Source organism: Callorhinus ursinus, unplaced genomic scaffold, assembly GCF_003265705.2.
Source record: "Callorhinus ursinus isolate GAN/ISIS: 27379988/994484 unplaced genomic scaffold, GSC_fseal_2.0 scaffold5, whole genome shotgun sequence".
NCBI classification, from domain to species: domain Eukaryota; kingdom Metazoa; phylum Chordata; class Mammalia; order Carnivora; family Otariidae; genus Callorhinus; species Callorhinus ursinus.
The window spans coordinates 82,069,169-82,089,417 of record NW_027397067.1 but is presented as its reverse complement, the minus strand read 5'-3'; the positions used below and the strand labels follow the sequence as shown (position 1 = coordinate 82,089,417).

General features: G+C 54.1%; 1 protein-coding gene across 1 annotated transcript; it reads right to left on the bottom strand.

Annotated features, from left to right (window-relative positions):
• Positions 1 to 6,379: 6,379 nt before the first annotated feature.
• On the bottom strand, positions 6,380 to 8,842 carry LY6L (lymphocyte antigen 6 family member L). The gene is made up of 3 exons (XM_073892680.1): positions 8,770 to 8,842; positions 8,563 to 8,679; positions 6,380 to 6,600 (listed from the first exon to the last, which is right to left on the bottom strand). Exons 1-3 carry the CDS (start codon positions 8,840 to 8,842, stop codon positions 6,380 to 6,382), a joined length of 411 nt encoding a protein of 136 aa, XP_073748781.1.
• Positions 8,843 to 20,249: the final 11,407 nt, after the last annotated feature.

The window sequence follows — 20,249 nt, the reverse complement described above, 5'->3', positions numbered from 1 at the left end:
CTTTAGTATTATCCCTGAGGCCCTGTTCACTTTTTCAATGCCTTTTCTTTGTGTTATTCAGACTGGATAATTGCTATGGTTTGTCCTCAAGTTGTCTGAGGCTTTCCTTTCTCATCCCCAACCTGCTGTTGAGCCCAGCTGGTGAGTATTTTATGTTGGTTACTGTATTTTTCAGTTCTATAATTCCCATTTTATTCTTCATATGTTTTCCTTCCCTGCTGAGACTTAGCTTCCCATTCATCTCAAGAGTATTCGCCCTTAGTTCTTGGAGCATTTTTACAATAACTGCTTTAAAGACTCTGTGTGATAATTCCTAGTTGAGATTGTCCTGATCTTCTGTGTAAAGAGTAATTTTGAGGGGCACCTGGGGGACTCAGTCAGTTAAGCATCTGACTTTGGCTCGGGTCATGATCTTGGAGTCCTGGGATGGAGCCCCACATGGGCCTCCCCACTTGGCAGGGACTCTGCTTCTCCCTCTGCCCCTCCCCCTGCTCATGCTCTCTCTCTCTCTCTCTCTCAATTAAATAAATAAAACCTTTTTTAAAAAGAGTAATTTTGAATGTTAGATAATGAGCCGCTGAATCTTATTTCCATGTTCTGGAAAATGTTGATATTTTTGTTTTGGCAGACAGTCAACCCAGTTGGGTTTATGCTGCAGGGGCAGATCAATGTTTTATCGGTTCTGGCTTCTACATTAGTTCAGTTTTCAAAGATTTTGCAGTGTTGGGACACCCAGTGACTAGCCTGATACATTGGTGGAGGTCAGTCCCATAGTTTAGTTTTCATGGTCTCTGGTGTTTGGGGCCAAATCCATGCATGCACAGCTCAGAAGTGAGTCTGGGCTTTCACAAACACCTTTATGGAATTACATTCCCAAGCTTCTCCCTGCCTACAGTCTCTCCAGCACTTTCCAGTTACCTGGGTTTCCTCTTTTTAGTCATCCCGTCAGAAAGCTGGGGCTTCGTAGTCCCACAGTGCTGTACACGTCCTACTTCTGCATCCACATCTGTGGTCATCTGTGGGACGATGTGGAGAGAAAAAAGTCAATGGGTTTTACCCCACTGTCTGGGAATCACAGCTCCGCTGATCAGAGGTGAGTTTCCTTCCCTCGGAATGTTAGATACATGCAGGATGTCATGGTGGCTCTGCACTCTTCCCATGTACTGAATGAGGTCTAGAGGGATTCTCCAGGAGCTCCTCTGTTCATGCTCTGGTACCACATCCAGGCTGTGGACCGTCTTGAGTCAAGTCCAGGGAACATCACAGGAAATGAAAGGGGGAAACTTACTGCCAGTTTGGTGGCACTTCAAATTTTTGTCTTATTCCCCAGTCTTTCTGCTACTGTTTTCTGTTCAGAGTCCTCACCCAGCTCCTCCATCGGCTTCATCTGGGTTCCTAGCTGCGTTCAGTGGGAGAGCGGTGGGGGCCTGCCAATTGCCCCCTCCCCTGAAGCAGAACGGCCTTGAGTGTGCCGCCCTTGGTGTTCGTGCGCCCTCCCAGCTGGTGCCGCACCACCTCCCTGGCGGTAATTTGAGCTTCTTTCACAAGTGCAGTCAAACATATTTTCTTATGTTTAAGTGGTATCTCATATCATCTTTGTTACGTTTTTTCATATTTTGCTCATATTTGCAATCAGACTTTTGGCCTTCCCGTGCTGGCTCGATTTTTAAAGAGGTCTTTATAGTCCCTGGTATGTGTGTGTCCCATGGAAAAACTTTATATTTTTAGGGGGTGAGGGGCAGAGAGAGAGAGAATCTCAAGCAGACTCCCTGCCGAGCATGGAGTCCCACGCAGGGCTCGATCCCACGACCCTGGGATCATGACCTGAGCTGGGATCAAGAGTCAGACGTCACCCAGGCACCCCACTGTGTATTTTTATATAGTCAAATTAATCTATCTTTTTATTTCTTGCATTTGGATGTTGATTTGTACTCCAGAAGCCTTTCTCCACACCCAGGTTACAAAGATATTCACATATTGTTTCTTTTGGTATCTGTATAGTTTTGGTTGTTTACCACTTAGTTTGTTCTTATGTGTGATGTATGGATACACATGTATACAGATGCAGATTTGGCTTTTTCCAAATGGTCACACATTTGTTCACATTCCAATGTAGTATGACGTCGGCTGCACATACAGATTGTATTTTCCTTGATTCTCAGGCCTCCAGTTGTTATCTCTGGTTGCGCCTCCCATCCGACGCCAGGAGTTGGTGATACAGGAGCTCACCCTTCTTCCTCTGCAGGGGCGCGGGGTAGCGGCCAGTCCTCCCCGCACACCTCCGCGTCCGGCGTCAGGGCCGTCGCGCGCCGTCGCGCACACACGTGTTATTGTGTAACATGCTGTGGAATTGGGTTTGCAAGTATTATGTTGTTGCACCGGTGTGCAGAAGTGCCAGAATTTCCTTTTCCGTGTCATCATCAGCATCATCGGCAGTCAATATTCCGCTCGCTTTGTAGAAGAAACTTGGAAATTTTACTCCTTGGGTTAAATTTAGAAAACTGTTTTTACCAGGAAATACTCCCTTTCCTCTGAATTTTCAACTTTATTCTATAGAGGTATGCAATGAATCTCTTGTGACAAGTCAGTTAACTTTGCCAAAGTGTGACTTACATACAGGCAAAAAAGCCCCCTTTTTAAGTGGACAGTTCAGTGAGTTCTTTTTTTTTTTTTTAAAGATTTTATTTATTTATTTGTCAGAGAGAGAGCACAAACAGGGGGGAGCGGCAGGCAGAGCAGGCAGAGGGAGAGGGAGAAGCAGGCTCCCCGCCGAGCAAGGAGTCCGATGTGGGACTCAATCCCAGGACCCTGGGATCATGACCTGAGCCGAAGGCAGACGCTTAACCGACTGAGCCACCCAGGTGCCCAGTTCAGTGAATTCTGATGAGTTAGTACACCACGCTCCTGATTCAGGGTGACTGCCTGGGCTGGTGAGTGCCCGGCTGCCCTCCCGAGGCCCCCAGAGCCCTGGCTGAGCAGACGGATGTGCAGGAGGCTGCGTGAGTGTGCACTCCTCCTTCCTCATTTCACTCCTGCCCACCAGCATTGGTCAGTTGGCTTTGTGGATCTTTTCTATTTCAGCTTGTTTTACAGGTGCTAGATCTCAGCCCCCCTCCTCTCCTGTAAGGCCTCAGTTTACCTTTTCCTCAAAGTCCCACTTTCATGTTAAAATGTAAGTTTGCGCTGATCTTTATTCCTGTTCAGTTCAAGCAATTAAAGAATCCTGCTATAATTTCTTCTTTGACAGATAAACTGATGGAAGTGCCATAGTTTAGTTTCCAAATATTTGGGATTTTCAAGTTTATCTTCTTTGTATTTCTATTTCATTTACAGGGGTGTGGTCAGAGAACATGGCCCATGGGATGATTTATTGTTAAATGATAAAATCTGGACATTGAGGACAAAACGAGGATGCCGGCTGCTGTGTTCCAGGCTCAGCAGAGCAGACCAGCCACCAGGTGCTCGCCCCAGGGGTGGGGCGGGGTGGGGGCTATGAGACGGGAGCCTGCAGGGGACACTGGATGGGTGGATTCTCTTGCATATGAAGTGAGCATGTGACCTAATTCACAGTATATACAGCAGACATGACAGCCTGAGAATAGGGGCGTTTGGGTCTACTTCCCAGGCTAAGGGGAGTGGAGGCAACACCGGACAGCCTCACGGCCCACTTTTCCATTCGAGATCCACACCAGTGCACTGGCCCCAGGCTGCTGGGCTGGTGCCTCCTGAGAGCACGTCTCATGCAGGGCGTCTGGGCAGAGAGACCCAAGCTTTGCCGCCGGGGCCGTCAACACCACCACCGGGCAGGGACGCCCCAGGCAACGCCCTGCGCACAGCACCGAGGACCAGCATTGAGAAAGAGAGAAATTACAGACACTGACTCACCACATCCACTTTGTAGTTAGAGTTAAGGTAGTGCAAAATAGGAGAATCAGAAGCAGGTGGGGTGGAAGAAAGGGAAGGCAGGGCATGAGCCGGGATGGAGATGAGCCAGGATGGAGATGAGCCGGGGTGGAGATGAGCCGGGGTGGAGATGAGCCGGCGGTGGGCAAATCCGGGCATCACCATGAGGTGATGGGCTCGTGTCAGGACCTGAGTTTTCCAGCGGTGAGCGTGAAAGAGACCCCGGTCCCCAAAGAGTCAACAACAACACTCCTGGAACTAATAAATGAGTAGTGCCATACCCGCAGACTGCACTGTCTTCCTGTTGCCCTACAGTCGTCCCATGTTGCTTGGTGTTTGGGGGGGCGATCACCTGGCATCTGGGGACTTGGGAAGCGGAGGCCCTGAAGGAGGGTGGGCTGCTCTCTTAGCCGCTCCGGTGCCCCTGCAGCCGGCCCCTAGCATTTGTCACCACTCTGGGTAATTTCCCCACTGCTCCTAGATGCTTCCCTCACTCATTCTTTAGCGACTCATGTGCCCATTTATTCAGCAAATGTTCTGATTTCTAGCCGAGAGGCTGCCCTGAGGGCTTGCAATCCTCGGTCCCCTATCCAGAGGAGGGACCAGAGCCCCCAGTTCCAAAGGTGCTCATCTTCATGGAGAGGGAAGCGGAGAGTGGCTGGAAGAGTGGGCCACAGGGACACAGGGCACAGTGGCCCCTGACCCAGATCACACACACATACTTCCTAGGTAAATGCAGCTCGGAAGGAAGACCCCCGGCCGCTTACACCAGTGGTCATTTCCCCTCTGCACTGGCTTTCTGGCTGGCCCAAAGCTCAGGGAACCAGAGACTCCTGATGCCCCATCGTGCCAGGGCCCCTGAGTGGAGAGATTCGGACAACAGATGGCGACAGGCCTGCCTGGACAGCCCGGTTATGAGGTGACATTTAAATTCAGCATGAAAACTCACAAGCGCAGTGAAGGTCCTGCTCCAGGCTGAGAATCCTGGGGCATCTTATCTGAGATCTCAGCTTAACTCCAGTGGCCTCCAGAGGTGAGCCAAGGCCCAGGGTTGTCCCAAACTTGCAAAGGCCCTGGGGCACCAAGGGGCAGCCAGGTCCACCCGAGTCCATGGGGGAAATGACAAGTAGTTGGAGATTGGGTGCAGGTGTGCCATGGAAGGCAGGTGTAAGGACCTAGAGCCAGGCTGGTGCAGACCCTGGTGGGGCGGGGTGAAGACCCCAGGGCAGGGGAGAGCTGTGAAGACTGGGGGATGGGGAGGAGTTGGAGGTGCGTGGTGGCTGGAGGTGTGCAGACTTGGGGTCAGACAGGCCTGACGAGCTGGGAGTGGGGAGCAGCACTCTCCTGTGTTCTGGGGCATGTGCTGCCGGTTGATGCCACCCCCGCCCACGGACTCTCCTCTTCCTCCTCATCCCCTACACAAGGGCCCTGCTCTCAGCCCCATCCTCCAGGACGTCCCCCGGGGTGTCTTGTGGGTGCCCCAGCTCAGCCTGGACAGTCCTGAGCTTGTCACCGGTTCTACCCGTCCCAACCTGCGCCTCACCTGTTCCCTCACCTGGGTGACCCTCCCCCTGGCCAGGCAGGGGGCTGTCCCGGCACCGCCAGCCCTTCCATCAGCCCTCACTCTCTCCAACCCAGCTGCCCACAAACATGGCCCCACTGTCCAGCCGTCCCTTCCCAGCGTCTCTGCATCCCAGTACCTTACATGGGCACCACCCACACGCCCCAGACCCCCACCCTCCAGTGTCTCCCCCACATCCACGCAGTGGCCTACTGGCCCCCTGGCCTCCTGCTTATGCAATGCTAGGCTCAGAACTCAGGGGCCATCCCCATGCTCGGTTGGCCCAGCTGAGTGGTCTTGTCCAGATCTGACCGCTCCTGTCATGGGCGATGGGCAAACACACCGTTCTGTACAGAGGTGGGCTGGAGGGACGTGGTCCAGGCCTGGCAGGCGGAAGCAGCTGAAAAAGCAGGAGCATGGAGCGGTCAGGCAATGAGTTTATTGTCTCCAGGAGTGGTGGTCGTGGTCTCAATGCACAGGTGGGCACCCACAGCCTGACTCTGCCTGGGCCTCTATGGGCAGATGGGGCCGGGCCAGGGAGAGGAGGTTGGCCAAGTCTGAGCCAGAAGCCCGGGTTGCAGCCACCCTCTGGCCTTGCCCAGGCTCTTCCTGCCCCCGACAGGGCCCTGAACAGTGTGTTCAGGGTGAGCAACCTTATACAGAGAGCCCTTACCTCATACTGGGAAATGCCCTTTCTCCTCCAAGCAGGACTGGGCTACATTCTCCGGGCAGTCTGAACAAAGGGCCCCTGCCAGAGATGGGAGAAGTGGCCAGGTCCGGGGCGGAGGCAACGGCATACTTCCCGCAACCTTACAGGGGGAAGGTCCCACCCGGTGTCTTGAAAAGGATGGGGGCAGGGCTGAGGCAGGAGGTGGGAAGGTACAGTGTGTCTGTGGGGCCAAGAGAGGAAGTTGCTCACAGCAAGACCCAGAGGAGGCCCGCTGCAATCAGGACCCCCCTTCGAAGGGCCCAGGGACCCTCTCGCATGGTGGGTGCCCTGTTGCAGAGATATCCAGAACAGCACTGCCTGATGATCCTGCCTAGTATCCTGGGTCCCAGTGTCCACTCATACTTCGTGTTGGTGTTGGGACACCTGGGAGCACAGCGCTTGCTGAGAGAAAGCGTCACCTTTGATTCTGCAAAAGAGAGGTGGTGGCCGGTGGCTGCCAGCCTGCAGGAAGGAGGGTGGGTGTTCACAGGAAGAGGCATGGAGGTGGGGGAGGGGGCGTTTCCCATGTGAAACAAAACCAGAACTTTTGCCATGTGGCAAAAACCAGAACCTGACCTGAGAATCAGAGAACTGTGGGTCCCTCAAGGGTAGTGGGAACATGGCTCTGCACGGTCACCTTCGAGGTCACAACAAAATCAGGGTTCAGGACTGCTGGCCCTGGTGCGGGCTTTTCCTTGGAGCCACACACGGCCTGGACCACCCTGGCCCCCCCAGAAGCCTGCAAATCTTGGGGATGTGGGGTAGAGCGGAGTGGACAGAGACTGGACGTGGTTGGCCCCTCTACTTGCCCAGTCCTGGGCTTAGCCCTGTTCTCCCACTGCTCATTTAAGGATGTGGCAGAAGCCTCTGAAGGGAACATCGGAAGAAAGGAAAACACTCAAAACTCCCAAACTGTAGAAGAGATGACCCTCCCCCTTTATTATATGGTACCCCGTTATGTCCTGCTGGTTGTGTGGATTGTTAAAATCTGTGCTGTTGAATTATATCGGGTCGTATGATGGGGTGATCACGTTACATTGTATCATGGCAGCTCGTGGGCCGCTGGGTGCTGCTCGGTTCGGGGCACCTGAAGGCAGGCAAGACACTGGCCTCCTCCCAGAGCTCCCAGCGCCCTCTTCCTGATGCTCAGGGTAGAGATCTGGGGGCAAAGGTCAGGGCCCAGGTGAGAGGGCCCCTAAAGAGAGCCCACTGATGTCTGCTCCCTGCAGGGAGGGCCACTAATATGCACCCCCCCCAGGCCCTCAGGCCACAAAACCGGACACAGAACCCCTAGGTGGAGCCCAGGTAAAGGAAACTGCTAAGGGAAAAGCCCACCGGGCCGAAGAGGTTCAAACCGCACTCAGTCCCAGCACCGGATGTCCTCAGCATCAGCGCATTCCCTCCCTCGGTAAGGAAAAGCCAGGCCTGGAAGGGGCGCAGCCTCGGGAAGGGCGCTCAGTGCCGCCCCCCCAGGTGGCAAAGCGCAGGGGAAGGGCTGGGCCTGCCCCCTGAAATGAATGGTCGAGGTGGAAAGGATCCAGCGGGCATGATGCTGGCCTGACGCAGGCACCGCCCCCCCCCCGTCCCCCCCTCCCCGCTCCCCGCCCGCCCAGTGTGTCCGTCAAACGTGCTGTGGGCCGCACCGCGCGGACACTTGACAGGCTCATCTCGGGGAAGCCCGGCTGTGCAACAGGGACCCTCTTGCATCGTTACTGGACAACCAGGAAACAAGACACCTCCTGAGGTTCAGTGTGCGGAGCGGATTCGGTGACTGAGGCTCCAGCCAGGCCCGGAGGCCTTGAAGCCACGGAGAGCGGCGGCTGTGTTGGCGTGGGCGGGCCCGCAGGGACCTGGAAGCCTCTGGGCGGCTTCTGGGCTTTCTCAGGAGAACAGATGGGTCTCTCCACATCCAGTTCTCTCTGGATATTTTTACAATTTTATAGAAGAGTATTTTAGTGGTTTGCTCTGTGACATTTCAACAGGGAATGTGTTCACGTTCCACTTTAGAATCTCCTCTAAGGCTTGTTTTTAAAGTCAAGTCTTATTACTTAAACCCCACAGCAGCCAGGCAGGGCGAGGCGTGGTGGACAGCAGCAGGCAGCCAGGTGTCCTGGGCCAGCGCCTTGCCTGGCTGACTCTCCTCTGCGCAGTCATCCGTCTGGACAACCGGCTCTCCCTGTACGTTCAATTACACCCGAGCCCCTGCCCTGCAGACAGTTCTGGAGGGGCAGCATTTAAGAACTGGTACTTTGGAAAGAGAAGAACAATTCAGAATGTGTGCATGCTCCCCCGGGGGGTCCAGTGCTAGGGGAGGGCAGAGGGGTGGTGGACGGGGGGGGGGGGGGCGTCAGGACCGAGCCCCGCCCCCCCTTGCCGCCCCCAGACTTACTGCTGAGGAAGACCACCGTGTTGGACACGCAGACCTGGTGGGTGGGGTAGCACACGGTGGGAGTGCACAGCGCCCGGCTGGTCACTTTGAAACACTGGTAACAGCTCAGGTTCACACCTGTGGGGCAGCCAGAAGGCCCTGGTGGAGAGGGCTGCCCACGCGGCCTGCGAGACCTGCGCCCCCCGCGCCCCCCACGCCCGCCCCTACCTGGCTCTTTCTTGCCGCCAGCAAACTCCGCAGACACCAGCAAAGCCCACAGGACTGGAACGAGCCCCTCCATGGCGCCAGAGCCTCAGCCTGGGGTGGGCTGGGGGGGTGGAGCAGAGAAGGAGACGTCACCGGAGCGGCCCCCCATGCCCCTGGCCGCAGGCCCCCTCCCCTCCCCTGGGCCCTACCTCCCTGGACCGCATCTGCCCCCCCCCCATCCTGGTTCTCCCAAGACACTACTAGCTCAGCACCCCTTCCTGCATTCTCCCTCCACCACGCTGCAGATTGCTGGCCTTTTGAGGAGGGTCGCCTGGGGAGAGCTGGTGGGGACCTCCCAGCCCCTCTTCGGCAGCTCCTGCCCTGGGGCCCCTGAGGACGGCAGCCTTGGCCACCAGCCACCTCGGCCACTCAGCAGGAGGGCAGACTGCATCTCCTCCCTGTGGGTCCGTCCCCTGGGTGGGCTCAGCCCCAGCCTCTGCTCACTTCCTTCTCGTCCTGTATGTAACAGACCCTGAGGCGCAGGGCCCCCTCTCACCGCTCCACGGACTGGGTCCCTGCCTCCAGGGCCCTTCCCTTGGGTGTCAGGGGTGGAGGAGAGAGGTGGAGGCTGGGGTTGGGCAGGGAGAGGGGGAGGAGATGCTCGGCACTGGACAGCAGACTTGGACACCGTCCTCCAGGGGAAACACCAGTCTGGGAACCCAGGAGTGGAAGGAAGGGAGGAAGGGGAGGGGTGATCGGATCACAGGCTTCAAACCTTTAATCTTCTCATTCTTCGTAGAGTGCTGTGAGGGTTGGCTGGGGAGGCACAGAGGAGGAGGGCCAGGGAGTTCTAAGAGTAGCCTCTAGCCTGAGGCCACGAAGACCTGCTGGGCTGCTCTATCTACTGACCCTGGGCTCCGCCCCGCGCCGCCCCCCTCCGCAGGAGGGACTGCACTGCCCCCAGAACCCTGGAAAGCCCTGGGGCCCTGCAGAGGTTCTGGAGCCTGTGAGAGCCCGAGTGGACAGACAGGCTCTTCCCCTGTCACACATGTGTGCCCCCGGGGGCTGAGCTGGGTCTGGGGCTTTGGGGACTGAGGTCCTCAGCTCAGGCCGGGCTGTCTCCCACAGGCATCCTTCTCCCAGCGGACTCTATCATCAAAACGCCCCCTGCTTGGGGAAGATCTGGACCCAGTGTGGAGCTGGGCCCATCCCATCACCTGCACAGCCCTGGACCCTGCCCACGGGGCTCGTCCTCCCAGGGCCCTGGCACTCCTGTTTCCTTTGTCCTGGCTAGTTATTCTTGTGTTCAAGACCTGAACTGTGTTCTCTGTGGGCCCTGGGTTCCCCAGGACCTGTTCTTACTGGAGCCAGCGTTAAAGAAACAAAACCCACGGGTACTTGTTAAAGCCTGCTAAGACTTATTCGCAGGGGTGGGTCTGGAAAGGCACAAGGACCAACGCGGGAGGGGGAGATGGCCTCCGCTCTGAATGCAGCGGGGGCCATGGGATTTACAAGCAAGGAGCAGCTGCGGGTCAGCAGATGGACAGTGACCAAGAAAGTCGGCAGGGGTGGGGGCGGCCAGGCTGAACCCACCTCCCAGAATTCTTGCTGAAGGCAGGCCAGGTGGTCAGACCTCCCCTGGGGGGGTCGGGGTGTGAGGGGACTTCTTGCTAAAACTGGATGTCACCGCAGGGTGCAGATGGGCCTGGGGTAAGCTTCCCGAGCCTGACTAGAATTTGGTCAAGCAGAGAATCTTTGTCCCCAGACAGCCCGGCCCTGAGGATGCAGCATGGAGTCCATGCCCCGAGGGCGGGAATGCTGCCCTCTGCCCTGAGCCCCCTCCTGCCCGGTCTCCCCAGGTTGCTCCCCCAAAGCGCACCCCCTGCCCAGGGGCCCTTGCTGGGTGTCAGGTGGTCACAGCTTCTTACATCCTGTCCTGTCAGTAAACTCTTTCCCAGGTGTCTCCTTCTGGCCTTTATTCCCTGAACGACCTCCTTCTGAGCGCCTTGCCAAGCAGGGCAGGCTGTGGGCCCTGGGTCGGAGTCTGCCTGGACGATGCAAGCCCAGCCCCCCTGCCCTCCGGAGTCCAGCAGGAGGCAAGGAGGCAGAAAGACCACAGGGGTGACTGCGAGGTGGAAGGTACTGGGGGAGGGCCACCCGGGGCCCCCACAGTGACTTCTGCCCTCCCCCCGCCCCCACCAGTGGCCACTGGGCTCCTGCGGCCTCCAGGCCCTCCCCAGACTGCCACACAGCCTCCTCCCCACGATGGCCCAGGTTCTCAGTAACGGCTGCAAGCACAGAACATGCTGGTCATGAATGAGAGAGCGCAGCCAGTTGGGGTCATCTCTCCTCCAGTCCACCCAGGGGACCAACCAGGAGGTCCTCCTTCCTGCCTTGTGGGAGGCAAGTCCTAGGGACTCCATCTGGCCAGGTGCAGCCCCAGTGAGCCTCAGGTCCTGCCCTGTCCTGCTGTGCAGCCTCTCCTGGCTTGGAGGGGGGCCTAGAGGCAATGGAAGAAGTCTGGGGTGGGGAAGGAAGTCCATTCATCATATTATATGTTTATTCATTTGTCCGTCCATGCTGTGATTGAGTTGAATGTGAATCTGGGACCATGAAATCCACAAAGCCAAGATGGGGAGAGTGGCGGTGTGAGATGCAGATGTGGAAAAGGAGCCTGGGCCGGGGCGTGGGGGGCAGGCGGGCCTCTCCAGGGAGGGGTGAGGCAAGTTCCCCCAACCGGGGCTGACTGCCTGGTGTCCTGGCCACAGCAGAGAGGGACATGCTTGGGCCACAGCTGTCAGCACCCGCGAGCAGGGAGTGGCCACGTCGACGGCGGCCACTGCTTCTTGGATGCTGGGCGAGGGACATCCGTGGGCGCCGCGGATGCAATTGCTGAACGGCCAGCTACCCTCCTGGCCTCCTTTCTGATCTCATTGGGCAGGGATGTCTGGGAAGCCACCGTGGCTGGAGGACAGGAGGGGGAGGCTCCGAGGGGTCAGGGAAGAGCTCAGAAGGCCAGCCTGCGGTCAGCAGGACCCTTTATGGGACCTCAGTTACTAGTCACCCTTGCTTCCCCGCAGGGAGCCCTGGGGGGGGCGGGGCTGGGGAGGCCCCGTTGCCCAGATCCCTTGGCTTCCAGAAATCAAGAGCTGGAGTGAGGCCTGTGTCCCTTGGTCATCGGGGGGGGCAGGAAGTCCTGTGCTGAGGTTCAGGCTCAGCAGGAGGGAAAGAGAATTATGCTTCTGGGACCTTCTGGCTCCAGGCAAAGGGGACTGCTGTCCCGCACAGAATGTGTCCCTGGGGTTGGTGCATGGTCATCCACACCTGCTGGCCTTCGCCCCAAGCCCCCCACCCCCAAGGACTGCTGCAGGTCAGGCCCCCTTGGGGGCACGCAGGGCTGCCAGACTCACGGGCTGTGAGTGGGCCACTGGCGCACTTCAGACTGGTGCATACAACAAGCCCCCACGTGGGGATGGGCACTTGGATAAAAATCAGGTCTCCCAATAAGCATTTTGTGACCCTGTGGCTGCCCACTGGAGTGGCCCTTCTACAACCTTCATTTTGCAGCTAAACACAGAGAAAAAGTGCCCTCCATCCCAGATCACGCAGATGCCCAGCCTGTCACCTCCTGCTCCCCCAGAGGGTGGCCCACGGAAATTCAGACACCATCCCAGGCTGGACCTTTGCCCGGACTATGTCCCCCTAGGGCAGAAACGGCAGGGCGAAGCCGTGGACCCGCCAGATCCCACCAGACCCCACCAAGGCCCAGGTGCTGAAAGGCTCTGAGCTGAGGGGCAGAGCGTGCCCCCAGGTGGATCCCACTGGGCTTCCTGCCCCATCCAGAGGGTCTGCTGGATCCTGGTTGCCTTGATGTTCTGTCCCAGTTCAGCCCAGTGAGCTCCACTGCCCGGGCCACACTCTCCGGGCCCTCCGTGACTTGGCTTGGCTCCTGCTCAGGTTCCAGTAGCAGCTGTGGGGTGCAGCCAAGCTGTGCATCCAGACCAGTCCTAGGGCAGGCGAGGGGCTCTCCCAGCTCCGTTTCCCCCCAGGCCCCGGTGGTGAGCGCGCGCGTGCTAATGGACAAGTAGGGGGCAGGCTGAGGCAGCTGACAGGAGGGGACAAGCAACCCCAGCAGGACCACGGCTGGGGCAGCAGTCTGGGGTCAGGGCACCGGCTCCCTAAAAGGGCCTTCCCATCTGGCCCTTCGTTCAGCTGTGTGCACTGCTTTCCAGGGACTGACGCCAGGGCCTGCCTGTGGGGGCCCGCCAGCCCCTTCACCGCTGTCTGAAGACTCCAATAGACCAGCCACCAGGCCGGCCGCCAAGCACGTCCGTAAGCCCATTTTCCACTAGCGAAGCGGTCCGGGACCTTATGCTAAAGCAACTCTTGAATGTCTTCCCCCAGTGATGTTTCCGTCCCCCTTGTATCCAACCCTGCTAGACTAAAGTTCCAGATGAAAATGGGGAATAATTTTTTTTTTAGTGTAAAGTCTTGATTACCCAACAGGACACGCAGATGACCGCGCCCAACAGAGACTCCGAGACCTGGGGAGGCGTGGGCCAGGGGGATGTTCGCCATCTCGGTTCTCCAGACTTGCTCTGGAAAGCTTTCTCCTTCCTCTGAACAAAACAAAGTAAAGCAAAACAAAGATAGAATCTTCTGGGCACTGCCTTTCCAAGTGACAGTGAGTGGACAGTGATCCTGGGGTCACACCCGACATGGCAGAGGGGGCCTCAGCTCCTGGCTGCCGTGCACAGAAACCCTCCTGACGTTGTCCAGCCCTGGGGGGGTGTACCCGATCTCAGGGACGACCAACCATTTACAGCTGACCACCCCAAAGTACCCCAGAGACCCAGGGCTGCACAGAACCCACCGAACTGGACGGGAGACCCCAGGACGGGAGGCCACGTCGGGGGCCCTGTTATTCTCATGGAGGTCCTGACATCACAAACTCTGTGTCTCCAGGGGAACCTTGGGTGCCACATGGGGTTGTGTTTCTTACACGTGCCCCGACCATTGAGACGCTGCCCCAACCCTGCAAGGCTGCTGGTGAGCTTTGGGGTACTGTTTGGGCTACTGTTCAGGGTACCACTCAGGGTACTGGCCGGGGCCGTGCTGTGCGAGACCTGCCACCGGGTAAGGAAGACTCCGCCAACTTCAGGAGGAAGCCTCCTGGGTCTCGAGAGTAGAGCGTCTGTGCTGTGAGTTGTCTTCCTGGCTTGGAGACTGTTGGGACTCACAGTCACATCCTCAGGGCCCTGGCCCACAGCCGCCTCACACTACGTGCTGGTTATGATCCCAGCAGCTCAAGTCCCAACCACTCGGGTATATGATGGGGCAGCCTGGGATTCGCACTCAGGTCCTCGGAGACCAAGGTGTGCGCGGTTGGGCTCCCAGTTAAAACCCTACGTATGCATTGAGTCTGACCACAAGGGCTCCCAGCGCGGGCCTCATGGGGCTTGGCCTGTGCACTGCAGCCCTGGGGGTCCGCGCTTACACACAGTCACTCACACACCCAGCCCAGGTGCCCTCTGGCTTCCTCACGGGAGGGCGGGGGGTGGGGGGGACGTGAAGACACCTCCACCATGACCCTGCGCTTTTCCACCCCTAGCCCTCCCCCATCTCTCTGATCCCCGGGTCGTCAAAACCTGCCCAAGCCTCATCAGGGAGGCTGGCGCACAGAGGACAACGGAACAGGGCGGTTGGCACCTTCTCTCCGCTTTAGCCTTTGCTCACACTGCCCAGTAGGAGGGAAGGGGGCACCGCTCCTTCCACTGTGGCTTTTGCTTCGATCAGCTCCGCTGACCCGACGGCTCAGCTGGGCTCCCGGCAGCTCCCACGCACTCTGCTCTAACGGGGTTAGGGTGATGCTTCAGGGCTCTGGGCAGGAAGGTCACCTCACATCCTGCACCCTAGACTTCTTGAAATGTCTGGGGATCCCCTTGCCCCACTCACACGTTGCTTGAGGGAATGGAAATGGCACAGCCACTCTGGAAATAGTTTGGCAGTAAAGCCGGATAGGAAATGACCATATGATCTGCAATTGCACTGCGGGGCATTTCCTCGGAGCGGTGGACGTGCGTGCTTACGGCAGTTTTGGTTGTGAGCAAGAACTGGAACAGCCCAGCCGTCCTTCCACAGGTGAACGGTTAAACCGTGACCCGACCACACCTGGAACCCTCCCGGACAGTCAAACAGAACCAACTACTGATGCGCACAACTTGGATGAACTTCAGGGAGGTAAGCTGAGAAAGAAGCCAAAACCAAAAAGATACATCGTGTACAACTCCACTTCCAGAAAAATTTAGAAAGGACAAACTCTTAGATTTGCAATTGACAGAGGTTAGGGAGGGAGGGGTGAGGGGCAGTGAGGTGGTGTCAAGAGGCAGGTGCCGGTGCTGATGGAGATGTGCGGGATCTTGACCACGGTGGTGGACGCAGGAACCCACCCCGGTGATAAGATCATAGGACTAAACACTCACACACAAGGGAGTACGTGGGGAGTGTGACTCGTGGACTGTATCGATGTCGGCATCTTGGTTGTGATATCATATCTAGTTTTGCAAATGTAACCGTTAGCAGACTCTGGGTAAATATACACAGACCACTCTGTTATTTCTTAAAACTCCATGTGAATCTACAATTATCTCAATAAAAATTTTTAAAATTAAATTACAAAAGGGGTGCCCGGGTGGCTGAGTCGGTTGAGCTACTGACTCTTGATCTCAGCTCAGGTCATGATCTCAGGGTTGTGGGATCCAGCCCTGCATCAGGCTCTGCACTGAGCATGGAGCCTGCTTAAGAGTCTGTCTCTCCCGCTCCCTCTGCTTCTGCCCTGCCCCTGCTGCACACTTGCTCTCTCTCCAAAAAAAAAAAAAAAAACAACCAAAAAACAAAAAACCCAAATTGAATTACAAAATATTTTAAAAATCAGTGTCATTCAGGATATCATCAAACCATGACATACTTAGCAATAAATTCAATATGTCAAAAGAAATTAAAGAAGACTTGAATGTAGGGAGAGAGATATTTTGTTCACAGATTGGAAGACTCAGTATTGCTGAGGTTCCAAGCCTCCCAGACGGGTCTCCATGCAACCCCAGTCAGCCCTCAGCCGGCTGCTGGGAAGAGAAGAATAAAAAACTTACATGAAAATGCAAAGTAGCTAAAGCAGCCAAAAACACTTGAAAAGGTAGAACAAATCCGGAGATACAACATTACCTGGTTTTAAGCCTGACTGTAAGACTCCAGTAATTAAGGCAGTTTTCCAATAATACATTATATGTTAATTAATTGAATTTAAATTAAAAATGAAAAATAAAGAAAAGAAATTAAAAATTCTTTTAAAAAATAAAAAAAGAAAGAAAGAAAAAGTTTTGTTTTGGGCATCAGGACAGACGCATGTATCAGTGGAACAGAACAGCAGGTTCAGAAATAAATGCATACATGTATGGTTAGTTGATATTTATAAAGTCATCAAGGTAATTCACTGGGGAAAGGATTATCTCTCCAGTAGGTGGTGCTGGAATAATTAGACTTTCATATGAGGAAAGTACGCCTCAACCCATATCTCTAACCATACGCGTGGGTCCTCGTGCCCTGGGTGTAATTATCCATCATTTATCTGTGGGATGGGTCTAACGTGTAAACAGAAGAGCTTACACTTCTAGAAACAAGTACAGGAGATCCCTTGCATGACTTTGGCTAGATAAAGGTTTCTTAGGACTCAAACAGCATGATCTTTTTATTTTAATTTTTTATTGTTATGTTAATCACCATACATTACATCATTAGTTCTTGATGTAGTGTTCCACGATTCATTGTTTGTGCATAACACCCAGGGCTCCACGCAGAACGTGCCCTCCTTAATACCCATCACCAGGCTAACCCATCCCCCCACCCCCTCCCCTCTAGAACCCTCAGTTTGTTTTTCAGAGTCCATCGTCTTTCATGGTTCGTCTCCCCCTCCGATTCCCCCCCTTCATTCTTCCCCTCCTGCTATCTTCTTCTTCTTTTTGTTTTTTTCTTAATATATATTGCATTATTTGTTTCAGAGGTACAGGTCTGTGATTCAACAGTCTTGGACAATTCACAGCACTCACCATAGCACATACCCTCCCCAATGTCTATCACCCAGCCACCCCGTCCCTCCCACCGTCCACCACTCCAGCAACCCTCAGTTGGTTTCCTGAGATTAAGAATTCCTCATATCAGTGAGGTCATATGATACATGTCTTTCTCTGATTGACTTATTTCACTCAGCATAACACCCTCCAGTTCCATCCACGTCGTTGCAAATGGCAAGATCTCATTCCTTTTGATGGCTGCATAATATTCCATGGTGTATATATACAACATCTTCTTTATCCATTCATCGGTCGATGGACATCTTGGCTCTTTCCACAGGTTGGCTATTGTGGACTCAAACAGCATGATCTTTAATGGGAAAAACATATAAATTACACTTCATCAGAATTAAAAACTTCTGCTTTTTGAAAGACACTTTAAGGAAATAAAATTGAAATCCACAGCAAGGAGTAAATATTTGTGTATATTAAAACAGTGCATATGAGTAAATAATAAGAAATCAACCCTATGATAAATGGGCAAAAGGTCTGAATTGACACTTCACCAAAGAAGCAGCTCACATGGCAAAGAGCTCAAGACAAGATGTTGGGTGTCTTCAGCCATTAGGAAAATGTAACTGAAACCAGGAGGAGACACCGCCGTCCGCGTGTGCAGGGATGGCCACCATCAGAGACAGGCAACGCTCAGCGCCAGCGCCCCGGGGAAGGAGCTGGAATCCCCCCGCATGCGGCCAGAGCAGGTGCAAAAAGGTGCAGCTGTTTGGGAAAATGTTTGGCAGTTTCTTACACAGTTAAACTTAGTCTTAGCACGTGACCCAGCAGTCCCGCTCCTGGGCTTTTACCCCAAAGGAAGGGAAGCAGACGTCCAAACAGACCTGGATGCAGGTGTTCACACAAGTCCTCTTCACACATCTGCATCTCCACTTAGCAATGTGTTAAATACGAGACAACAGCCCCCCACAGAGTCTCTGAGGCTGAACAAACCCAGCGAGACTTAATTACAGTCTCAGCTCGCTGGGCAAGGGAACCTTAAACCAGTAAATCTGGAATCACTGGCTCCGCACCTGGGAGGTGATGTGCCTGACGGACCCCTGCCGTCCCCTAAAGGAAGGTGACTTCTTGCCGTGGAACTTGCATGTCCGGCGGTCTTCTGCCTAGAAAAGTCTTCTATTTCATGAAGCTCCTCAGGGCTCTTTTCTATCAGCTTAGATGGGATGCTGCCCGATTCATGAATTGGCGAATAGAGCCAAGAACATCTTTAAGATTTACTCAGTTGAATTTTGTTTTCAAACAAATGTAAAGGGATAAACTACAGATAAAAGCAACAACTTGAACGAGTCTCAAAAGCATTACGCTAAGGGGGAAGAGAGAAAAAAATCATACATACTGTGTGATTCTGATGAAGGAGGGAAGGAAAGCTGAGGAACAAGCCCAAGCTGACAGACACCCCGCAACCCCACACCCCACACTCCCAGCCCCAAAGCTAAGGGATGGAAAAACAAATGGTTAACTTAGAGAGATCACAGTCCTGCAAGACCTGAGTCTCCCTCAGTTTACAAATGTCTTCATGATTTCAAGAAAAAAGCATTCTTACCAACAACTTAACCTCCAGAAGGAAATGAAGAGAAAACTAAATGTCCTTATGACCTGCAGCCCATTGACAGATACCTGAGGAAGGCAGAGTACAATGTTCCTCCAGGAGCTCCTAGCTGTCTTAATGTTAATGCTTTGCTACCTTGGTTTGACTAAAGCGAGGCCCTAGGTTTCTAGTGAGTCTCCTTTAGCAGATGAAAAACCTTTAGAAACTTCCCTTATCTTTACTTCCCTCAACTCCCAAGTACAGAATCCCTCACAACCCCAGCACAGCTCCTTCTGCCCACGGGTCCGTCCCTGGGCTTTAATAAAACCACCATTTTGCACCAAAGACCTCTCAAGAATTCTTCCTCGGTCATTGGCTCCGGACCCCACCCCCCCAAACCTCACCTACATTCTAAAACCACATCACCAGGGACCTCCTTGGGCGTGAGGACAGGTACCGTGTGTTGACTGTGGTGGTGGTTACAGGACTGCATGTATTTGTCAAAGCTCATGAGACTGTATACTTAAAATTCGTACATTTCATTTTTACAAATTATACTTCAAAAAGCTGATTTAAAATAAATTTTCCACACAGAAAAACTTCCGATTTAGAGGCTCTCACTGGTTAGTTCTCCCAAACATTCAAAGAAAAGATAGTATGAATCTTCCAGAACCTCTTTAAGAGGAAAGGAAGAAATGAACACTCCCTAATTAATTTTAAGATGCTAGTGCTAACTAGATTTTGAAAAAAATGGACAAGGTATTAGAAGAAATGAAAATTCCAGGGCAATCTCCCATAAAAATTAATGAAAATGTACTCTAATATCAGAAAATCACCAGTGGCCCCCAAAAGGGAGAACATACTATATTCCAATATATGCAGAAAATCATTTGATTAAATTCAAAATAATTTATGATAACTCTCTGAGTGAACTAGGAATGTAAGGGATCTTTCTAATCTGATAGGGGGTACCTATAACTGCTTCATCCGTATGGGGATTACTTCTCCCATTGTCACCACTTCTATTTAAGATAGGAAATCAACCTGCCATCATTCAGGCACCCTATGATTTTGAATCTAGAAAGTGCAATATGAGATACAGAGCAACTATTGGAATTAATGCATGAATTTAGAAAGGTCATTGGCTGTAAAATCAATATATAAAACCCAATTGTTTTTCTATATACTACCAATAAATTTAGATTCTTACATTAACCGCCGCCCCTCTTGAATTCTGGGCTGTCCCAGGGTACTTCCAGCTACTTATATCCAAGCCAACTTACTTTTTCCAGCAAAAAAGGGAATGCAGATCAACGGAAAGGCAACAAAACCCTAACCTCTGCCGTGGCCTCAGCATGCCCAGGAGATGGAGATGCCGTATGTCCTTGCAGAGGGACGGATGCAGTCTGGCAGGGTTGTCTGGACCTGGGCACCTGCAGACAGGGGTGTCATGGGAGAGACCTGGAAGAAAGGGGGGAACGGAAGGGAGAGTCCAAGGGTGGCTGAACCAGACCAAAGCCAGCCCCAGAAGGGGAGGGTCTGGCCCCTTGGTGGCTACGTGGAAGCTGGACTTAGGCCTGGTGGCCAGAGGACTGGCCACAGTGACCGGGACGTGGGGCAGCCAAATGTATCCCTTCCCGGGGCGCAGACCCTTGGAGGTTTGGTGGCAAATGGAAAGAAGGAAGTAAGAGAGGAAAGTACTCGGGGCGCCTGGGTGGCTCAGTCGTTGAGCGTCTGCCTTCGGCTCAGGTCATGATCCCGGGGTCCTGGGATGGAGCCCCGCATCGGGCTCCCTGCTCGGCAGGAAGCCTGCTTCTCCCTCTCCCTCTCCCCCT

What these genes read in the sequence shown, in the direction of transcription:
- LY6L (XM_073892680.1), bottom strand. Translation starts at nt 8,842, where the DNA reads ATGGAGGGGCTCGTTCCAGTCCTGTGGGCTTTGCTGGTGTCTGCGGAG. An exon ending in TGGCGGCAAGAAAGAGCCAG is followed by an intron (nt 8,680 to 8,769) that starts GTAGGGGCGGGC and finishes GCTGCCCCACAG; the next exon opens with GTGTGAACCTGAGCTGTTAC. An exon ending in CACGGTGGTCTTCCTCAGCA is followed by an intron (nt 6,601 to 8,562) that starts GTAAGTCTGGGG and finishes TCTCTTTTGCAG; the next exon opens with AATCAAAGGTGACGCTTTCT.